We start from the raw sequence: 22846 nt of genomic DNA on the forward strand, positions 1-22846 counted from the left end.
AATGACAGTGATATTTAGCTGAGAGATCATCATTCAGCAAAGCTTGAATTTTTTCTGTTTCAGAACTTATTCACCTCCTTACAGCCATGCCATTTTAAACAAACTAGCCAACCCTGCATTCTGAGGAGGCAGCGTATTAGTCAGATTTGCACGTTAATTCCATAAAGAGCAGCCCTGAAATTAAGCTTTGCCTACACGTCTGAGGAGCGGAGAGCTGGGGATCCTAACCGAGGGGTCACGTACGCCAGCACCTCCCAGACGCCTGTCCGGGGATAAGGAACAGTGAAGTAAACAGAAGGCATGCATAAATGTTTATGTTGTTTGTAAAGAGAAGTCAAAACAGAAGAAGAAAAACAAATCTCAGAAAGCATCTCCTGAATGTCAGTCCCTGGGGAGCCCGTGAGCAATACATCCCTTCAGATAAGCAGGGGGAATTTAAAGAAATGGCACATACGTGACAAGTTTGGAGATTTGACCCTCACAGAGGGGCTAGGAAGTGCGACTAGTTTAACATTTTTGTCGTCTTTTGGGTTTGGGATGGGGAGAGCGGGTTCGGCAAAGCTCCCGGGAGCCCCCGTGCCCGCCCTTCCAGCCAGACGCTGCCATCTCCTGTTGTCCTGCAACTGAAAGGTTTCTCTCGCCTCCCAGATCAGCATCTTCATGACCCACCTGTCTAATTATGGGAACGACCGCCTGGGCTTATACACCTTTGCGAACCTGGCCAACTTCGTTAAGAGCTCGACGAACCTGAAACTGCAGACGCTGCCCCCAGTCCAGCTGGCTCAGAAGTACTTTGAGCTCTTCCCGGAGCAGACGGACCCTCTTTGGCAGGTAAAGTCACATCCTCTTCCTCCTCCGATTACAACCCGCTCGTGGAAATAAGGATCTTTTCCTGTAAAAGACAATAAAAATAAAAATCCCACTTTACATTCACCTGATTTCTTCCTGGATGCCGCCTTAGATTATTTAAATTTTCTTGAGAGACCACTGCTTTCGACTAGAAATGGCTTAGCTTCCATTCACCCCAAATCAGGCGTGGTAAAAGCACCAAATTGCCATTTATGTGAGAGAAAGCTTCCCTTCCCATCCCTCCTGCCTTGTAGTTTTCCTGACGCACCGCGTTGTGTTAACTAATAGTGTCGCGCTATCGGTAAGATGCCCACGGCCAGCTGATAGCGAGAGCTACCTCGAGGCAAACGATGCAGATTCATTGCACCCCCTTAACGAGGAATCACTGATGTTGGATCACTGCAGCTACAAGGAGGATTTCCCACCATCTGAACCCCCTTCAATGACACAGAAAGGAAAAGGGAGGGCAGGAAGGGTCAGCGCAGCAAATGCAGAATGGGCACAGCTCTTTTAAGAATGGAAGAAGGTTTCTGCACAGACTGGCTATTTTCTCTCTCTGTTTCAAATGCACAATAGTGCCACTTGTAATCTCTACACTGTAATTTCCTAATCATTGTTACACATACCTTATTCAGAATATGATGTGCCACGCTGTGCTTTTAGCTATAAATCCAGAGTGACACCACGGAGATCTGTGGACTTATTTCGGGCTTACACTGGCAAAAAGGAGCAAAATATTTCCCTATTATTTTTGGCCCAGATGCAAAAGAAGTATAAATCTATAATATTTCCATTGAGTTTAGTGGAGCTGCAGTGATTCACATCAGTTAATGATTTTTTTCCATTATATTTTGTTAACTTTATTCACTAGCAAGCTGTATCTTCTATTACCAGCTAATACTATGCAAAAGCAGTATCTATATGATAACTGCTTTAAAGAGCAGTCAATCCTAACCTTTTCTGTGGGGTCTTTTGTTCACACATTTTTATTTTGCATTCATAGGTAGTAGAAAGATAAGGAGATGAATAATATCCCACATTTCTATTTTGTCCTTCCTTCTGGGTTCTTATGCAAATTAAAATTGGCACTAAGTCCTATGCATCTGAAACCATTTTGTCACCTAAGAAAGTAATGCCTTGAAGCTATTCAAACAGAGGTTTCCATTTTAACCTCAAATGAAAACTTGATTAAATCAATGTTTTAATCTTTTTTTTCTTCTTTTTCTTTTCTTTTTTTCCTAATGACTGAACTTAATCCTCGGTCATGCAAAACTATTATATAGACTTTGAATTTTAGTCAGAGGGACCACATACGTGCCTACCTACGTGCCTATGGACTCTGAGTTTCTTAAATGAGCCTGACTAACAGAGAGAAGGAAATGCAGTCATCTCACAAGGTGTGGATTTTGACACCAATCCTTCCAGGATTTGCACAACTGTGTAGCATTACTGACTTCACTGGGACCCCTGGAAGGATTGGTCCTGAGGGATACCCAGCAGTTTGGTCCCTGTGTACCTGAATGCTTCCATGGATCCATACCGGAGTGCTCAATATCTGTCAAGAGTAAACTCTTATGAGGAAATGTGGGATTTTACTACTTAGTGTAAGGCTCTGGCATTAGCACGTAACATTTAGATCCTGCAAAGACTCGCGTGCATGCGAACATTTAGGATAGCCTCAGCGTGATGTACACAACCACCTTTTCTTCTTCAGAATCCGTGTGATGATAAACGACACAGGGATATTTGGTCCAGAGACAAAACTTGTGACCACCTACCCAAATTTCTTGTGATAGGACCCCAGAAAACAGGTAAGAAGTAATGAATTTGTAACCGAAGCTAGCTCCCCCAGTTTTGTATCTGTGTATTTGTGTCCTGTAAACTGAAGCCAACTCTCTGCTATAGGGATGGTACACTACCCATCCTTACGGGATTCGGGTAACTCCTTCACTGCCAACAGAAAGGGGTAACTGTTTGTATAGTAAAATTGCATTCGTTCACAATAAAAAAACCCATGCTGTCAGGCAGCCCTACGTTAAGATTGTCATTAAGTTCTCTGACAAGTTATTTCAACATCGTTTGAGAACCTAATTGACAATAAATGTATTTACCACCTTGCAGGCCTCTGAGGGTCTCGGGGCATTTTTTTAATTAAGCCACATATTGCCACTCCCAAGATAGCTATTACTGTTGTGGACATATTACAGAAAGTGGATGCTGAGGCAGGGAAATAAATGACTAATCCAAGATCATATAGAAATTCTGTGACAGTGACAGAGACAGCAGGTCTTGATTCATAGTCCAATGATAGCTTGCATAGCATGAAATCATTGAAGAGCAAGTTTAAAGATACATTCTCCAAAATTTCCTTTACCACCATACATAATTTCCAGTTGTTTTTGTCAAACAAATAACAAAAAAGTACTGTTACTGGGATTTTAAAGCATACTTATGACATAGGGGTTTGTTAGCATTGAAATAGATGATTTATTCCTCAATAGCAGAGCCCCAGGAAAAATACACAGAGGATGAAAGTGCAGTTCTGGGAGCAACAAAAGCATAATCCCACAGTTAGGGCTTTTGAAAAGTTTTGTGCAACATAAATAGTTTGAAAACGAACGTGTCCGGGCCAGATTCCCTCACTGGTTAAATACGCAGTCAAGCAAGCAATGTCATCAACAGCAATATCACGCTTGCATCGGAGAGCAGAATTCAGTTTGGAAATGGGGAAAGTTCGATGAGCAGAGAAGTCTGCACGTATTCCCCCCTCCCTCTGAAATCCCCTTGTGCTTACATAGGCCTTTCATCAACAGGCAACTTTCTTATAAAAGGTAATCTAATTTTCCTTTATATCTCAGCGTGCATTGATTTGAAGTACTTTCTTTAATGAATAAAGTCAAAGAGGTTTTTTTCTGTTTCCTAATGGCATCTCTTTTTATTGTTGTAGGAACAACAGCTCTTTATTTATTTCTTCTGATGCATCCTTCCATTATCAGCAATCTCCCTAGTCCAAAAACTTTTGAAGAAGTTCAGTTCTTCAATGGAAACAATTATCACAAGGGAATTGACTGGTAAGAAGAATAAAAAAAAGAAGTATTCATTATTAATACATGGTAAATCACAACGGAACAGTTATAGAAGCATGTATGACATAGATGTAATTACTCGATGAATTTGTTATGCTTGGCGTTATCAGACAGAAAAAGAAACTAATTTGTAATGATGGGACATTTAATCAAGTTCTTAATTTTTTTTAGATATTACAATAACAATTTTCTTATTTTTTTCACAAATGAATACAATAGCCAACTTAGTTATGATGTCTGTCTTCACGCTGAATAGCATCTCTGTCTTTTCATAACTGTATCTATACCGAATTATACTCTTTTTCTTCAAAAGCGGCTTTTCATGAAATAAGATTCGATTCTTCTCTTCATGAGAGAAAAAACCCACTGTAAAGCATTTCAGCTGGTATTCCTATCACAATTTTAAATACTGCTTTTACTCTTTTTGCTTAAGAAAGGCATTTTTTGTAAGGCTTTCATTTCCACAGGGAACAGCTGTTCTCATCCTTGTGTGAAAACTGAAATATAAGACAAACACCACACTACACAGAAACAGATTAATCTTGAGCGGTTTCCCTTGCCCACGTACGGCATGGAGAGCGTGCGGACCAAACGAGGCTGACAGATAAAAGCAGGTTGGCCCCGCAGCTGCCAGAACAGCTTCTCAGTTCAAGGTGTCACAAAAAATAAAGGGAAAGAAATGTTTGGCATTTGTTTTCCCATACTGCATAAAGAAAGAGATCACCTGTGGCTGTCATAGAGTAAATAAATGGTGTAACACCCTCGGAGAAGAAGGAGCGGAGATGGGGACTGTCTCTCCTCTGCAGCCCTTGGCACAACACGTGGAGGAAGAGGATGGCCTCTTGGAGACCTCATCTGCCACGATTCACCCAAATTGGTCTGCAGGTTCAAAAGTCAGTAGGGTTCTGTGTGCACGGTGAAGCCCCACATACTTCCTTTCTACAGAAAGGACACGAAAAACAGTTAGTCCCACCAAAACTGGAAGTTCCTGGAGTGCTCAGCAAAACTAAAGGGACCGAAAAATGCCTCCAAAACAATTTCATCTTTTGCTTCGTTTGAATTCTTCACCCTTTCAGTTGAACCTTCTGTTTTACTTACTTTTACTTCCAATCAGTTTTAAGTGGAAAACACCATTCAATGCCAAAATGCAAATCTTGCATTCTGAAAATGTCTAAAAGAAAAGATTTGTTGGTTCCAAAATGAAATATTTCAACAATATTAAAATTAAATAGTTGACATTTTGAAGCTTTTCCCATTTTTTTCTGCAGCTAAAACTGAACTCACTCCAAACTAGTGAAAGATATCCCTTTGACATTGAACTTGTTAGCAAAAATCCCATCCATCAAAGGAAAAAGCTGATTACCTGACTTCATGGAGGCTTTAGCTATTACCAGCACCATGTAAGAGCCAAGATGTGTTCCACCTCTTCCAGTTCCAGAGTGAGCCAAGAAATTCAATTTTGCTTCTTGAGAATTATCTCTGAAAATTCACCTTTTCACCTACCATGAAATGGGAAGCACAGGGGTATGACCCATTTGTGAAACTGCTAATTCTAACGAGTTTCTTCACCTTGCAGGTACATGGATTTCTTCCCCACTCCTTCTAATGTCACCACCGACCTCCTATTTGAGAAAAGTGCCAACTATTTCCATTCTGAGGAAGCCCCTAAACGAGCTGCTTCCCTCATCCCCAAGGCCAAGATCATCACCATCCTCATCGACCCATCTGATCGGGCCTATTCCTGGTACCAGGTACGGACCTTGCCTTTGAGAAAAGGACAGTGAAATCAATGGCAGGGGATGATGGCCAACATCAGTGGGAATTTGGGTCCTTGAGCAAGAATGGGATTTATTGCAAGGCTTTTGCGCTGTGTAGAAGTGGAAGGATGCTGAATGCCAGCTTTTGCAGTTGGCACCTGTGACACCAGTGTCATAAACGATGAAACTTCTCAGCGCTGAGCTGCCACCAGCTGTAAACAAACAGTTTAATCTCAATTACAGCTGACACTGCATAGAGGAAAAGCAGTGCTCCTCACCCAGGGAGATACAGGGGGGAAAATGAGCATGGCCTAACTAGAAAATCAGAGCTCTTGATGCTGAGAATCTGGTACCTCATCCCATCCTCCAGCATGTAAGCTGAGCAATATGCGGTGGTGTATAAATGTATGCAGTGTCTTCTGAAGTTTCCAATGAGTTAAAGACCTGTGTCTGGAGAGTTGGGGTTGGTTTTTTTCCTCTCCTTGGAAACAAAAGAAAGCCTGTTGTTTTTCCGAGGAAACTCTAGGATGCTCTTTCTTGCCTTTTACTGAGCCCACACCTTTCCGTAACAAAGTCTGCGCCATTTAAAAAAGCTATTTTTAAAGAGACTTTTAAGCATGCATGTAAAACAGGGTGTAGTCATACAGATAAAGGAAATACTAAAAGCAGTGTTAAAACAGACACAAATTTATAATGTCGCAATAAGCATAAAATACACCATTTCTGATACTGTTATTATGAGTTCTGCAAGGAATGAAACATGGCCTAGGGCTGCAATTTGCACCCTTTTTGATATCTCGTTTGCACCTTTACAACTGCTGATGCGAGATGCAAAGCAGTAAAAAAAAAATGGTGCCTACTTTGGCAGAATTTGGCTCCACAGCTCCCCTCCCACCTGTCCCAGGAGGGCCCTTGACTGAATGGTGGCCCCATCCTGCTTCCTTACCTGTCCCCCACTCCTACCCAGCAGAACTGGGACTGGTGGGGATCCAAGGGACTGCTGGGGGCTGCAGCTGGGCTGGCCATGCCAGCACAGCCCCCCCCGACAGCTCTCGGGAGGCTTACAGCTTAATCTTCAGCATCCGTGTGATACGTGTCGAAATATCTCCCTTTAGCATCAGCGATCCCATGAGGACCCCGCTGCCCTGAAATTCAATTTTTATGAAGTCATTACATCCAGCCATTGGGCAGCCTCGGAGATAAGGACTCTCCAGAAGAGATGCCTGACACCCGGATGGTATGCTGTCCATATTGAAAGATGGTTAACTCATTACCCTGCTTCACAGGTAATTTCCAACCTATTGTTTCACTGAGCTCATCGACTCAGAAAGTCCCAAAATCAGTATGGCCTCATGATTAGAGGTGATGGGATATTTCCCACCGGAACTCTTAGCTGTTAGCAAATGCAGATTTGACAAGATCAGGATATTTGGCAGAAGTGTGTTGATTTTTCTGTCTTCTGATGGAAAAGATGCAACAGGAAAGTGCCATGAACTGTGGCCACATGGGCTTGATGGGGGACTTTGGGGTTTCCTTCCAGGATCAGCCAAGGTTGCCAAGGCTTCTGGGTCCCAAGAAACAAGCAGCTGCAGCATGAGACGTTGTGGGAAGGTTTGACAAATTCATTAAGAAAATGCCAGGGCTTTTTCTGAAAAGAAATTTCATTCCGCTTCCCACTCACTCCCTTTCATAGAAAATTTCACATTTGTTTGATCCCAATATGGAATTAGCCTTCCTCAGTGTTCGAGCAGAAATTCCTTCTTTTGCCCCATCTTTCTTCAGATGTTTTACTGAATTGTCTTTTATAATCTTTCCCATGAAAAATTTACATAAGCACATAGACCTAAAGAAAATTCCCATTGCTAAATAAATTGTTTACAGATATGAACCTAAAGCAAGCATTTTAGTACTACAAAATATACGCCTGGGCACTCTTTACCTGTGGACATGGTCCATAGCACAGTTTATATGTCTACCTACTGTAAGAAAAAGTTGTAAAAGAGTATTTAATGAGTAAGCACAATGAACAAGTATCTCCAGAGATTGCTCTATGTGGGACAGAATTTTGCTGAAAGGAGGTAGAACTGAGTGTTGCCTATTTAGTCAGGGACCTGGGAAAAAAAAAAAAAAAAAAAAAGAAAGAAATAGAATCTCTGTCTTTTTGCAATCCTCATTTTTCTTTTTATACAGTCTCAGCTGTACTACAAAGAGGAGAAGCAGGTCAATCCTATTTCCAGGAGAAAGGAGAAAGTCTCAGTCATTTACTTTCTTCTTTCATCTCTGGCCTTTCTACTCTTTCATAAATGGGGAAGGAGTGCTGCCTAAAGCAGCTGAGCTTGCAGCAAGGGCCGTCCCCAGGCAGTGTTGTCCTAGGAGCAAACAGGGCACGTCTCCTCATCGGCCGCTACATCCCGACTTATTCCTCCAAAGGACAAGGGGCTGTCCCGACAAATTCGGAGCACATAGAGGGTGCCGAACACCCCATGCTCTATCACCTGTGCCCCTCCTCTGCCCTCACCCGGGGCTGCTGCCCCCTCTCATAAATATTTCTCTCCTCCTGCCGTAGCGAAGAGCAAGCGCAGCCCTCTTATTAAACATTCAGGGACACATTGACATATTTCTTGTAAAACCGGTAACCACTCATGTTTCATAGTTACAGTGATTAATTTTACAAGATACACAACAAAATGCACTCATTCTTAATAAGGTGCACACAGAGAGTGCACTCACGGTGCTTACTAATGGGCACTCAGTAATATGCATTCACTCGGCCTGTGCACTCAAAAACTTAATAATTCATAATAAGCCCTCACAATAAATATAAAACACATCTGCCCAGAATAGTTATTAGTAATACTGCTTGGTACTCCCGTAGACTTTTGATACATTGTCTTAACATTTGCCAGAGGTCAATGTACCTTTGCATGACATCAATCTTTAATTAAAAACAAAAAAAACCCTTTGCTAACAGTTTTGCAAGCCTATATGGTTGATAGGCTGGTCGTGAGTTTCAAATAAATTGCCACAACATCACTTTTGAGCGTGTAATTGTATAGTTTCTGAACATTTAATTCTAGGATATATTTATGAGCTTTTTGTTCTTTTTCTTATTCCATGCCAGATTTTCTATGGACACGTTGTAAACCTCAACAATATTTTTACATTCCTTCCTTATATCTTTTTCTCAGAATTCTCTGACACTCAGGTTTGGCTTGTGAGATTTAACACTTGCATTTGAACAATGTGCACACACAGAGTGACAAGGTGCCCGCCTATACAAATTCAACATAAGAAAGTAAAAGTCAAATCTAAGAAGAAGTTCATCCACATGATTATTAGCACTGTACAAAGTCACATGCTAATTTAAATCCATGTTGTCACAGAAGGGAAATAATGTCATTCTTTCATTAACCTTAGTCCTGTTTCTAAATAGCTAGCATATTTACCCCTACAGTTGCTTATTATTGATGGACAGCAGCTAAGAAGTGACCCAGCTACTGTGATGGATGAAGTGCAGAAGTTTCTTGGAGTCTCTCCTCACTATAATTACTCTGAAGCTCTAACGTGAGTCTGTTCCTTTATTATCTATTTGCCCTATGGGATCACAGTGTACATCCCCTCCTACCAAAATCACTTGATCATTAATTACAAACAAAGAAAAACCACATTACAACAATGATAATTTTGCAGAGTCTGGGGTTTTCTTAAAGTCAGTTTAACGCCCGTCCAGTTTTCCCTTAACTTGCATACATATAATACATTACAGAATTTAACTGCATGATTGCATGCATTTCCACATGCAAACTCTACTTTGCACAACACGCAGAACAAATGACTGCTCAGTATTTGGTTTAGATGAAGAACAAAGGTCCAGATTCATGTAAAAAATGTCTGCTAAGTTTGAGTGTTCGATCGGAGATGTCCAGGACTTGTTTTCTCAGGGTACCTAGTTTTGCTTTCATCGCCGCACTGTTTAAAATGTACGTTCGTTTGATGTGAGCTGTGCATGTAAGAGTTCAGCACGCGTTTGCACATCAGACTGTTGAACCTTATGACAGTCTCCAGAAGCTGAAGAACGCTTAGTGTCAGGCGTGAAAAGTTTGGCTTAAATGTTCTTATCACATTCAGAGAGGAGTCTAATGACAGAGATTGGATTAGAAGCACTCGGTATGAGAAGATTCATCTGGTTGTATGGTTTCTTTGATTGTTTGCTTTTAACGTGGACCAAATATATCATTCCCTAATCCCATTTTCGTATATGGTTGAGCCGATTCTACTGACCTTTTACCTGGCGGTAGCCAGGCACATGGCACAGCAGAATTCAACCTGTACGCTTGGTAAAATTACAAGTTACTAATAGTAGATCCCTAACCTGGAAGTGCCGGGCTTAAGCGCAGCACCTGGAGCGTGGGGAGAAGCTCGTATTTGCCTACGAAGCACAAAACCCTCAGACTGAGCAGCCTGAGTGTTCACGGCCTGGCGTGTCGGTGCCTAAACTGCAGGTGCTCTGCAGGAGCCCACATCAAGATCCCCTGAACTTAGGGAAAGCCCTTTGATTGACTGCCCACAGCCTTGGGTTGGGATCTAGCAAAGGCAGCTGTGATGAGCCTGGATCACGTTTCTCCTCCTCGTTACCCGGAGGGTGAGGCTTTCCCCATGAAAGGGGATTAATGGGCTGTGCGGCACTCTCTCTTCCACATTTCTCAATTCCCCGCAGGAAGGCAGAGTCTTCTCTGGAAGAAGGGGCGGGAGTGGGCTGAACTTCTCTCTCCCCTCTTAGTCCGGCAGAAAATTGTAAGAGGCTTTTGCACTGAGCCTCTCCATATGAGGAGCATCATCTCGTTCCAGCCAGAAGCACTGGGCTGGGAGAGCCCTGGGATCTCCATGGGCTGCGGCGGAGGTTTTTCCAAGTCAGTGTGCAAGCAGAGAGCACAAGCCTGCGCGTGGGGTGGGAAGCAGAAAAGCCTGTACCTCAACTTCCCTGCAGGCTGGTACCACAAAAATTGGGGGAAAATGAGACCACGGACTTTCCACCTACCCTACACCGCCTCCTCTCTGCCTATGATTATTGTTTAATGTTTCCTCTGCTGGGACGGTTATGGTTATTCATATAATATAAAGTGAGAGTTGAGTGCTTGTTGTTCTTTAGGTCTTAAGAATGTTTCTCTGCCAAAATCTTTTTCTGGAGGAAAAATTTTGGATTTCGGAATGTAATTTTTTAAGTCATCGCTTTCCAAAGCGGATGAAATAGAGGAGGAGTTTGAATACACAGCTGAACTACTGATGTTTGAACAACTGCTGCCGCACATCTGCAGTGCCTTCTGCTAGGTTTTCAAAAATACACACCCACACACATCCATCTTCCTTTCTGTAACTAAATTAAAGTCAGTGGAGTCACACACCAGGAAAAAATTTGGCCTCTCATATTTGTTTGGACAGGAAAAAGGGATTGTAAACAGATCTATAAAATTATGCAATCACTGTTTAGAGGCATCAAGAATGCAAATGTGCTGTGGAAGCACACACTTCTGTACGGATTTAGGATGGAAGAGAAAAATGCATTAAACAATGTAGTTGCTTTATGGTAGGACTGTCAAAGTAAAAAAGATTGCATGGAATCGTTCCTAGTCATTACTGCCTAATAACTGTATACCACACGTTTTTAAAGTTGTCACAAAGCAGCCTAAGGACCCAGTCCTGCAAACACTAGTGAGCAACAAGTTCATCACCCTGAGTAATTATGTGGATGTCTTATAGGAAAGTAAAGTCAAGCCAGTCAGAAGGAAGGTACTAATCAGAGCCATGGAAAGAGAGCAGAGGGGAGACAGAGGCAGGGCTCAGGCATCTGGAGAGAAGCGCACATCACACCGGGTTAGTAAGAGCCACAGCTGAGACGGGCAACTAGGTCGTTGCTTCTTACACACAATGCTGAAGAGGACCTAGATCCAGACTAGATGCAAGGAAGACATTTTTTACAATGAGGGGGGTGAAACACTGGCACAGGTTGCCCAGAGAGGTTGTAGATGCCCCATCCCTGGAACCATTCAAGGCCAGGTTGGAGGGGGCTCTGAGCAACCAGATCTAGTGGAAGATGTCCCTGCTCATTGCAGGGGGTTGGACTAGGTGACCTTTAACGGTCCCTTCCGACCCAAACCTTTCTATGACTCTATGACCTGCACTGTTTATGAGAGTAGTGAAAACAAAAGGGGAAAATCAACCAATGTTGCAAGGCTTTTACACATAATGCCATCAACAGAAAGGCTTTGGGATCCCTGCACAAAGTGCTAGGAGAGGGAAACTAGTCAGTGGTCTTGATGAAGTTCCCATTACGGCACTGAAGAGATGTTTCCTACCTCTTCCCCCACCCATTCGTTTTCACAGGCAGTAACCAAGGCCTTAAATTTTTTAAGTATCTGAACTTAATGAACAGAAACCTAAGACACATGGGACTAAAGTCACAAAAGACCTTTCCTTTTAATCACAGCATGGCCCTCCCGAAGCTCCACTGACTGCTAGGAAGATGTATTTCATGCCCAACACCCTCAGAAGACTCCCAGTCCGGGTAGCATGGGCCAGTGGTTGCCTTCTTCCTTTGTTTTTCTCCACGGGCAGCAAAGGAGGGAGGCAGGACAGAGCATGGCTCTGCCAAAGGGCTGCCAAAATGCCGCTGCCTCCAGCCCGGCGCATCACGCCACGCTCTGCCCGCAGAGGCAGCTCCACATCCAGCCTCGCCGGGGAGATTTCCCTCATTTTCCCTCATGTGAACGACAGGACGGAAAGGAAAACACAGGATTAGGGGAGCAGGCTTATGTTTTCTCTTGGAGTGCTGCTACATTCTGTCAGGGAATATGAGAAAGATCCTCACGGTGGTGTGGCTTGGTCCTGTCCTCGCAGCCACCTTCCTCGCCTCTAGCGTCGGGTACCGACTCCTGCGAGGTGGGGTGGGCGTACGGGTGTCCAGCTTCAACCCCGCATCTCCCACAGGCTTACTCGGCAAGGGAAGAAAAGGTAACCGGGCGTGGAGGAAAGGGTTCTGCTGAGTGCTTTTAAAAGCTCACTTTTAACTACAGCCTTAAGGCTATCACTGTTTTTAAATAAATACTGCCATTGTGCCCAATCACGTTTTCAGGAGTCCTGAGAGCTTCATAATACCTGAACACAATGGGTTGAATTCAGCCCGAGCTGTCTTACCCTCTTTTCCCCTACCCAAATTTGCACATTCTCTTAATAATGTTCAATATGCTCCTTCTGAGGCAGAAATATTGTTTGGCGCACAGTTTTGCAGTTTTCCTTTTAGCCAGCACACTATATTGCTCCTTCTCTTGGGAAATTAGTGCGAGCCAGCTAAAGTACTTCACCATGCAATGAGCAGATGGAAAAGGCCAAAGTAGCAATGAATCCATCATCGATATATCCATTTAATCAATGATTTATTTATTTTTAATTGATACAGCTACTGAGACAATTTAGGAAACAAGGGTCAGGCCTGCAATAATAGGCTGGGCAAGAAAAAAAAACATGAAGAAGGTTCACCCTTCTCCAGAAATTAGTTCACTTATGTACGGCAGCAAATTGCAGGTACACCTGTGCCGTACGGATAGACCCAGGGCAAAAAGGTAGTCTGTAACTAATTAACTCCATGTTCCAGCCAATTATACTTCATCCTTTTCAAACATCTGCTGAATAGCAGAAACGCGAACCTTTTCGATGTTTTATGCATGCTGCAAGTCCCATAGCAATAAATTCAAAACTTAACACTGTGTGTTGCTCATTCCTTAGTGAGTACGTGTTTTAAAGCCTTAATCTAAAATTCCTATACCTTTGAATTTTAGACATCAAAATCAAATTGCGTATTTCAGATAAGACTGCTAAGACAGTGTTTATGCTATAATGCCATCTTTGGAATGAAAGTGATATTTAGATCTAATGATATGGAACAACCAACTTCTCAGGTGCAGTTAAATTATCAACAACCAACCAGCGGTTCTTTCGGTAGACCTGCATGCGGCTTATTTCACTCAAAAATGAACATAAAACATTTCAATATTCTATTTCTCATTGTTTTGTAGTCCTGCAACAATCATACGCTTTTGTGTATAAATAGACTTAGGGATTGAGTCTATACCTGTTGAAGTCAGCAAATAAATCCGCTTGCCCTTTTTAACCCCTCTCACCTTGACAGTGCTGACCTACAATAGCATCAGCTCCAGCTGGCCGTGCGGAGAGCTTTCCTTCAGCACAGGTGATAATGTCCTTGAGACTATAGCGCATCTAATTCCAGGAAAAGAGCTGATTAGTCATTTTTTCAACAAAACGTTCTTTGTTCAAGTGTCAATTGATCAAAACATTAGCATCCCACAAGGATACAAGGAGCAGTTTGACATGAATAAAATCCCTGACCAAAACCAGACAATAAAATATGAGTCACAGTCTGGAGTGGGGCTGTGCTAAAATCCTTGAGACTGAGGCTCAGGACCTTGACTGGCATCCTATAGATCAGTGCTTAAAACTTGTACCCTATATGCTGGACAAGTAGAATAAAAATTAGCTAGTGTAGGCAAAGCAAAATGTGAAAAACTTTTTGCCTTGAGCCACTCCCAAGGCAAATTTGTGGAAAAAAATAAATTCCCAGAGCTTTCACAAGAGGGGAAAGCTGTTTCCCACTCTGTCCACCGTATTTCAGTCATCTAGAGAGATATGTGCAGCAATAATTTTTGGCTAACACTGATGTCTTAGTAGCTGGGAGATTCTTCTGTAGTGAGGTCTTTCAAAAAATATAATCTTCTATAGGTTTGACCCTCAGAAAGGCTTTTGGTGCCAGTTATTGGAAGGAGGGAAAACAAAGTGCCTGGGAAAAAGCAAAGGTCGAAAATACCCACCAATGGACCAAGAGGTAAGGGCTTTCCAGAGATTTAAGTTAACATTTTTTTATATTGACCTTGTGTTTGACTCCTAAAATAAACACACTGATTTATCCTTTTTTTTTTTTTAAATTGGCTTGATATTTTTAAAAATCAGAAACTTTTAATGAGCTTTGAATGACAGGATATTAATTGCCCCCTCTTAAGAGCCCTTCTCTGGGAGCAGTGCATAGCTCCTGGGCAGGAACGCCTGCCAAAATCTGCTGTTGGGTGGGTTTCCTTCTTTGACTGTTGTTTTGTTTTGTTTTTTTTCACCCTTCTCAGTCTCGAGCGTTTCTGTCAAGCTACTACAGAGACCACAACGTGGAGTTGTCCAAGCTGCTGCACAGGCTGGGGCAGCCCCTGCCCTCCTGGCTGAGACAGGAGCTGCAGAAGGTCAGGTAGCACGCAAGGGTGGAGGACCCAAATAAGGACGATCTCCTTCACCGTCAGACCCCTTGCTTCTCCGACTCACTTGTGATCATCAGTAGAGGACCTCATGAATAACGCTCTTTCTATCAAAAAAAAAAAAAAACCCCAACAAAAAAAAAAACCAAAACACAAAAGAATAAAAAAAACCAAACCCGACAACTGTTTATATGCACGCGCTGACAGTTACTAGCATCGACCCCTTTTGTCAGCTTCCAGGAAATAATACAGAGCTACGTGGCATTACTCTTTATCCAGACCGGGATTCGTGCATAGCCTAGTTCCTCTGTTCATCAGGAAGTACCAGAAACTGTGTGCAGGACGGATTGACTTCAGTGTACATGACAAATTGCAGTCTGTCAGGACACGAGCAAAGGATGGGAACATCTCTCGCTGGACGGTGAGGTTGGTCATCCGCTGGCGTTTTCCACATTCGGTTTCGCTGTTTTTCCCCCAACCCCGCAAGTCTTCCTATCGTTTTATAGGGGGATATTCAGCACTTTGCAGTCGGGATCCCTAATGGTTATGATATGCGTAGTATTAATGCACCATCATTGCTTTCTCCCTAGAAGGAGGTGGGCTAAATTCTCGCCTAACTTGGTTCCCTGGGGTTCCTGTAATAACTGACGACAGTCTGTGCTCTTTCTTCTGTTGGGTTGGGTTTTTTTCCCTTCACAACAAGATATAACCTGATTTACTGGTGTCATGTGGGTTGTTGAGGTGCAAGGCAGCGAGGTGGCCCTCCTCCCAGGTCTTGGTGAAATCCATTACCTGTCTTTTGGACGTGGCTACTTTGCCACCCTGATAAGGTTTTTCATCGCATCTGTTGGGTTCCTACAGCAGCTGTGACAGAGCTCTGAGATGTGAAATCATATCAAAAATTTTGTCATAATGCCATAGGACTCCTTAAAACATTACCAAAGCCTTTTAAAATCTAAGCAGGCTGTGCAAGCAGTCTACTGACAATAACCTAATATCAACAACTTTGTTTCTATATGGAAAGCAATATTTTTGCTCTGAAGCCTTCAAAGTAAGAAATTGGGTTAGTCATTTAGGGTGTCATTCTGCAAGCTATTACAGAAAAGAAACTTTAATGACCAAAGGTATTTGTTAAGGTTTGAAAACAAACTACAGTCTGTTGAATAAACTCTTTCTTTTGAGGAAGTTGAAAGGACAAGCGCATCCGCTAAATATCACATATACGTATATGATGGATGTATTTTTGTGCCTGCGTATCTATCTACTGTACATCTACATCAGACATACATTTAGTTTTAAATGTCTGCTTTTTGTGCCCATAAGTAAATGAAAGGGTGGTTTACCAAAAACATGATATTGTTATGAACTGCGCTTTCCTCTTAGATCTGTGTGGGCAAGGTCGACAAGGCTGGGCAGAAACTCACTGGGAAATTTAAGCTGAGGGAACAAATACCATTGAGGCATTTTAGCCTCGTAACACTTTTTCTCAAGAAAACAAAAGCTGGCAAAAGCGTTGCTACATGTTCTTTATGCAGCACAAAACGGAGTAGGTTTTAGTTTTCAAACTTCCCCGTCTTAGTTCCCAGGCACAAGCTATTTCAGGTGCTGCAGAGGCTTTGTGCTTTCCCCTCCCCACGAATTTGATCCTTACCTCCTAGCTCAGGAGACAGAACTGGACGTTGGGGTTGCACCGTGAATTCAGATTAGCGAGAGCTAGCCTCGGGGAGCACAAATCAGTGCACACCATGGACTATGGTATTCAAGAGCACTTAAATGAATTAATTTAGGCTTCAAACCAGTTGATACATGTAGATAGCTATCTTAGCATTTCCAAACTCCTAAATCCTGAGACTGTCCGCCAAGATCATGACACCAGCTTATTTCGGATTCACAAGTCCAGTGCTTCCCAGAGCTATCCTGGTGCCACCCGTCCTGCTCCCAGCTCGGCAGCGGCACCACCCTCCCGCCACACTGCTTCTTCTCACCCGGCTTCCATCACTTCTCCTCCACCACTGCCCATCTGAATGTGCCTGGCCGCTCCTTCCCTCCGCAGCGTTCCAGCCCTTTTCTGACTCCCAGCACTGCCCTGGTGGAGGTCCCTCATCCGCGCGAGGAGCCGGCACTGCCCTCCTTGGTCCCGCACGTCCAGCCCACGGGGTTTGCACAGAGGAGAGGCTGAGGTGCGACCAGCACCCAGTCCCCGCATGGCCCCTTGGGATCCTGCTCTCCACCTCGGCCCTCGCTCCTTCTGCAGGAGGACCCACAGGAGGGGTGGGAAGAGGACAAGGATGGGTACCCCCTGCCCAACGGCTGCCGGTTGCCGCAAGAGCATGGTGTGCCCAGCCCCACCAGTGCTGCACCAGCCCACTCGCAGAAGGATGCACACAAACGTACGGGAAAGCCCGAAAGCCCAGTCTCATGTTTGCTTTTAAATATTGAAATGGGATTCATTTCACATAAGTGAGACTTCTACTTTATTTTATAGGTGATGAAGGGAAATAGCGCTTCTAGGACACCATTCATCTCATCACAAAGCAGACTTCTTAAATGAGTGAGATTAATCTTGCCTCTTCCTCTCTATTGATTGTAAAAGGACAATAGACAACTCATTCAGGGGAAGAGCTTGGCTGTATAGGTCTAAAATTAGGTGAGCTGAAAAGGAGATGGTGTTTTATCTCACAGCTATAGTTGTTGAAGACGAGAGGGAGCTGGGAGGGTCTCAGGGAAGGGTTTGATTTTGTTTTGGTTTCCTGAAGTAATTTTTCTAGTTCTCATATTTCAACCAGGAGGACTCTTCAAAATGAGCTAGGGCAAACTAAATGCCAAATAAAACAAACCTTTTGTGGGGGTTGGGTTTGTTTGGGGGTTTTTTTGCAGGGGGTGAGGGGGAAATCAGTTACATACTTTCTTGCAAATTCACACTCTTTTAACTTTTAGCATTGATAATGCCAAAGATGACTAGTCTGATGAGAGTTTTGGATAAGTAAGGCTTGGTCAGAGAAGAATACCTAAATCAACTATTTGATAAAATTTTAGCTGTTAATATACGTTAGACTTGGCTCATGATTAATTAAAAGATGACTTCATAACTTCTTGATTAAAAGCTAAGTAAACATGAAATTGGCTTCAGGACGTTTTCAAGGAAATGAGACAAATACCGTAAAATCTGGAAAAGTATTTCTTGTTCTTACCTTTTCAGTTGGGGGGGGGGGGGAATATTTCCAACTCTCAGCTCTGTAATAGCATCATGTCCTTAAAACACACTGGATATTTTTATACTTCATTGTTATTTTTTAAGTTTGAATGGGCATCACATTTGCGAGAGATCTCATGTTCCATTGAAAACTGACATTTGAATTGACTTCATTATGTGTCATATAAAGATGAAATAACACTATTTCAAAGTTTCATTCCTTCCACTTGTAATAGGACCCATCAACACAGAATATCTCTGGACCACCGTATTATAGAGGAGCCTTTGTGAACTAGCTGTAAATGATCTTGATTTCTTTTATGCCTTTCATATCGCTGACCACGTAATTGTTGGGATTCTTAAAGACCAGCAAAACAAATGCAATAAAAATGAAACATTTATTCATGGCAAGGGGGCTGTAGCTGGGAAAGATAATGCTGGCCCTTCTTTCCTATTCATAAGCTACAGGAATCATCTCCACAATACCTCCATGTGGCGCAGGCTGTAAATCAATAGGAGTTTTACATGCTGGAGGGCTGCAGCTGCAGTTTGCTCCCATTCCCCTGGAAATATGGATTCCTGCAGAGGTTTGAAGGAGCCTTGCTGCACTGAAGACCTGACCTACTGCCCATGGAGACCGGTGGGAGTCTTCCTATTAATTCCAGCAGACCCCAGTTGGCCCCCAAAAGCCGGTTTCATAAGGCACACTCTGTGTGGTTCAAGCACCACGTAGCCCTATCGCTGCTGGAAATCCGTCGCTAATTTGATTTCTATCACCAAGGCGATTTTGCCCCCCCCACACCTCTCTTGGTCAGTGCTCTGCCATGGTTGGAGCTTCAAGCTGTCCCCCACCTCCAGCCCCCCGCGGGGCTGCAGCACTTCTGCTCTCGCCGTGCCACGCAGGTCCCTCTCCGCTCCATCCTCCCGCCTCGCTGGCTACGAGAAATGGAAAACCCTACGGGCCAGACGCAGGCATCAGGGTCTATGGCAGCATATTTGATGATTAAAGCAGGGCTTTGGCCCTCAGAAAACCAAGCTTGTATAATCGAGGTTGTCTTCGAGCGAGAAGCAATCAGAACGGAATCCAAAACCTTCTAAATTATGCATTGACCTCTCAAGGTCTAAAATAAAGTTGCCGGATTAACTGCTCATAGATGTTTTCTAATAAAACAAATTTTCTCTCTGATAGGGAATCAGACTGCCGAGTGTCCCCAAAACAAATTAAGATGGCGGAATTATAAATTCTTGGGGGAGGAAAATGTTGCGTAATGAAAGCGCTGATGGGTCCAGACTCTCTGATGTGATAATAAAGCAGTGGGGACGTGCCCTGAATACAAAGCAGAAGCTGAATATCTTCTCCTCTTTCTTCCCCCTCCTCCTTTTCCTTCCCCTTCGTGTTAAATTTTGAGCCAGCGTAGCGCATCTGAAAAGCACGCGACGGGCAGAGCTCGTGAGACGGGGGAACATTATTCATCTCCAGAATGATTGGCCGAGAATAAATTGGGTGCAGGGTGCTCATTTCCCCTAAGCTGGGCCACCTTAAAATTAGACATCAAGTCCAAACTAGTCATTTAGTTCCCATCAGTAGCAAATTATGTTTATAATGGGTTTAAAATTGATGTTTATAATAGGTGTGTGAGCATGTGACAGCTGTGTAAAACAGGTACAACACAGGTATATAAATCAGCAGAGACTAAGTGTCTAATTTTATTGTAGTTAAGTAAGATTAAGTTTGCCACTGGTGTCAGGAGAAGCTCTCTTTGCACATGCGATTTAGCTTTGCCATTTTAGCTCTTGGATTGCAGTGCCATCTCTCTCTTACCAGTGGATACTCTCTTTGAGAAAGAGCTGAAATCTCACGTGATCACCTCACTATGTTTATCCTCATCAATATCGGATCATGAAATCTAGCTTTAACAGTCAGTCTGTCCATCGTTATATCAGTTCATACAGCTCTGCTTACATCTGCCACGAATTGTTGCTTCGGAGACTTTTTTTTACTTAGGTGTATGTTCTTAGGATAGGAAGTTCCCTGTCAGACAACATTTCTTACATTGTCTTTATCTTCTCTTTTTTCCTTCCAGTTCATCCTTTTAGCGTGACTGCAAAGGCGTGGACCTGTCTATGGATTCGATTCCTCCATCACTATCCTATCTAGAAAAGCTACCAAAAATAAGTAAGGATTTGCAAGTGACACAGATTCTGAAGTGTTCAGTGCTCCAGTGACTGGATAACTTTTATAAGACTTATTATCATTTCTGTAGTATTTCAAAAAAAAAAGACATCCTCTTGATAGAGCTGAGGAAAAACTTCACTGTCTTGCCCAAGCTCTTTTTTTTTTTTTTCTTTTTCTTTCCCTTCCTATGTGACGACAGCAAATCCAGTTGAACAAATACTTGGAGTTGAAGAAAAAGGAATCAAAATAAATTTTGATCACTCAAAGTATTTTTGTTGTGGGGGGTGGTGAGGGAGGTCAAAGTCTGTATTTGCTGGAATTGTTTTAAAAAATTGATGTGCACACACCTTATTATTGGTTCTTCTCACTGCCGCAGAATAAACACTTCTGATGGTGTATTATAGAGAGCGCTTTTCTTCTTTCCTTAAATCCTCTTTCCCATTTTCTGAGCCAAAATCTGCTCTTCAATAACCTCTGCCATATATTTCAAGTCGTGCACTGACTCAGCTTCTTCTGCTTCGGCAACTCCTCAAGGCTTTCCCCCGTCCTCGACACGGCGGCCCCGACGCCGTGGGATTTACAGCGCCGGCTGCAGCGACGCTAGAAGTGCCATCGACCTCATCCTCTGCCTCCCTCCTCCTCCTCCTCCTCCACCTCCCAGGCAGGGAACATTAATTCAGGCAAGTCTGACACTTCTGTGTCTGTTTCGCCGCGTAACGTGCATTTACGGGCCTGCCTTTTGAAAGTATTACCCGCCTGCACTCAACGAGAGGTGTGGATATTCGGACAGCCCCACGTAAGCTCCTTGTCTAATTATCACACCAGGCTTTTTCTCTGCCCTGTTTGAGGAATCTTAAAAGGACCCGATTTCAGCTGATGCAAATTGCCTTGAAGGTAGCTTAAACCCTGTGCTCAGAATTACGAGATACTAATATTTTTTTTCCCCCTAAGATATCATAATGCTTTCACTTTTTACTTCAAAATATTCATTTGTTTTACAGATCTGTGTCAGAAGGAGGTTAAATCGTATCAGAGTCAAGGATTCTTAGTATAAACCTTACACAGTAGCAAATTACGCCTCACTAGAGCTTTTATCGTTAAACAAATCAGAAATGACATTACAGACATCTTAATACCCATTTTGCCTTCTTTCCGGATCTGCTTGAAGCTTTCAAACAAGGGGGACGTGGTAGGTAAAATTTTCAAAATAATTTAGGACTTTAAGTCAGTTTTCAAAAAAAATTACTTGTAAGCCCTTAAAAAATAAAAAGCAATTGGCTTTCTATCACAATTATTTGTTACCAAGTGAGTCAGTCAGGCACCCTTAAAAGCCCTCACAGACATTCGCCTGTGTGCTGCTTTGGGTCCCAAATGCCTTTATACAGCTATATGAAGAGATTACTGGAAAAAAAAAAAAAAAAAATACAGCCAGTTTTTTCCTGTCACTCACAGATCCCTGTCCCTTCTTGGTCACCTCTTGCATTTCCTTCGTACTCCCTGGGTAGGAAAGGAAGCCATGTGGAAATCACGGCTGAAACCCGCCAATGAACCTGAAAGGGTTTTGCCTAAAACAGAAATCTTTCCATGCTCAGTCGAGTTTCCTGCCTGAATCTTATTTAGTAAAAGGATAGCGGAGTTCTTCCAAAGATTTACCACTTCTATTAAGTTTGTAAAGGTTTGCATTTTCCCCTTCTAACTTCTGGAATCAGACTGTTCCCTCCCAGCCTACCGGAAACCTAGAAGCAGTAAATAAACTTCTGAGCTGATCTGTTTGTGAAGAGGACTTTTTCTATATGCAGTTTGTGAGAGGAGAGGAAGGCCGCTTTTTCATGCATGTAAATATCCAAATCCCAGTTAGAAATTGATTTATAGAATTACAGAAATTAATTCTACATGTCATTTATACTCATATTTCCATTCATGAAGAATTAAAGACTTCCTAGGGAAACCAGATTGATATTTGCATTTCGGTCAGCTGCAGCTGTTGGATGGGGAGAAAAACATTTAAAATATCTAAATAAACCCATATCTGCCACTTCGGGTTTACAAAGCCGTTTGTCCTGATACAGCTAACTCTAACCAAACATGGGCTACTTTTATAGCACTCCTATTTCTTTGGGAATAGGAATGTGACATGTTAATACACAAACCTGTTTTCATCACAGAAGGTCAACTAGCTTTATGAGCTGGTAGTTAGAATCATCCCTTTTTTTTTTTTTTCTTTTTTCAGAGGTTATTTTCAGCCAGAGGAAGGTCAGCAGTGGGTAGAGTGGGATTCCTTAATCTAACTTGCAATTCCATAAAATCTATGGGGGTTGAAAAATGCGCTTTATAATTTGGGAGATAATTGCATGCCATTCAACTGACTTTGTACTTGCTACTTTTCTAACTCTGGTGTATGCTCTGCTGTCTTGCAGAACTTATCTGTAAGACACATTCCCTGGTGGGTAATTTAACTTCCCTTCATAGCATGATTT

General features: G+C 42.8%; 1 protein-coding gene across 2 annotated transcripts in view; it reads left to right on the top strand.

Annotated features, from left to right (window-relative positions):
* NDST4 (N-deacetylase and N-sulfotransferase 4) overlaps nt 1–20772 on the top strand; it is a 107729-nt gene extending 86957 nt beyond the window's left edge. The window contains exons 7-15 of one of the 2 annotated variants that reach the window (XM_069805074.1): nt 649–831; nt 2564–2660; nt 3797–3920; nt 5512–5686; nt 6808–6978; nt 9147–9256; nt 14483–14585; nt 14878–15426; nt 20278–20772. In XM_069805074.1, the coding sequence (XP_069661175.1) occupies nt 649–831; nt 2564–2660; nt 3797–3920; nt 5512–5686; nt 6808–6978; nt 9147–9256; nt 14483–14585; nt 14878–14997 (1083 nt within the window). In that variant the 3' untranslated portion in view covers nt 14998–15426; nt 20278–20772. The remainder of the gene's footprint in view (nt 1–648; nt 832–2563; nt 2661–3796; nt 3921–5511; nt 5687–6807; nt 6979–9146; nt 9257–14482; nt 14586–14877; nt 15427–20277) is intronic. The other variant, XM_069805150.1, reaches the window with a different exon arrangement.
* Nucleotides 20773–22846: the final 2074 nt, after the last annotated feature.

Source organism: Haliaeetus albicilla, chromosome 1 (genome assembly GCF_947461875.1).
Source record: "Haliaeetus albicilla chromosome 1, bHalAlb1.1, whole genome shotgun sequence".
In the NCBI taxonomy this organism is placed as follows: domain Eukaryota; kingdom Metazoa; phylum Chordata; class Aves; order Accipitriformes; family Accipitridae; genus Haliaeetus; species Haliaeetus albicilla.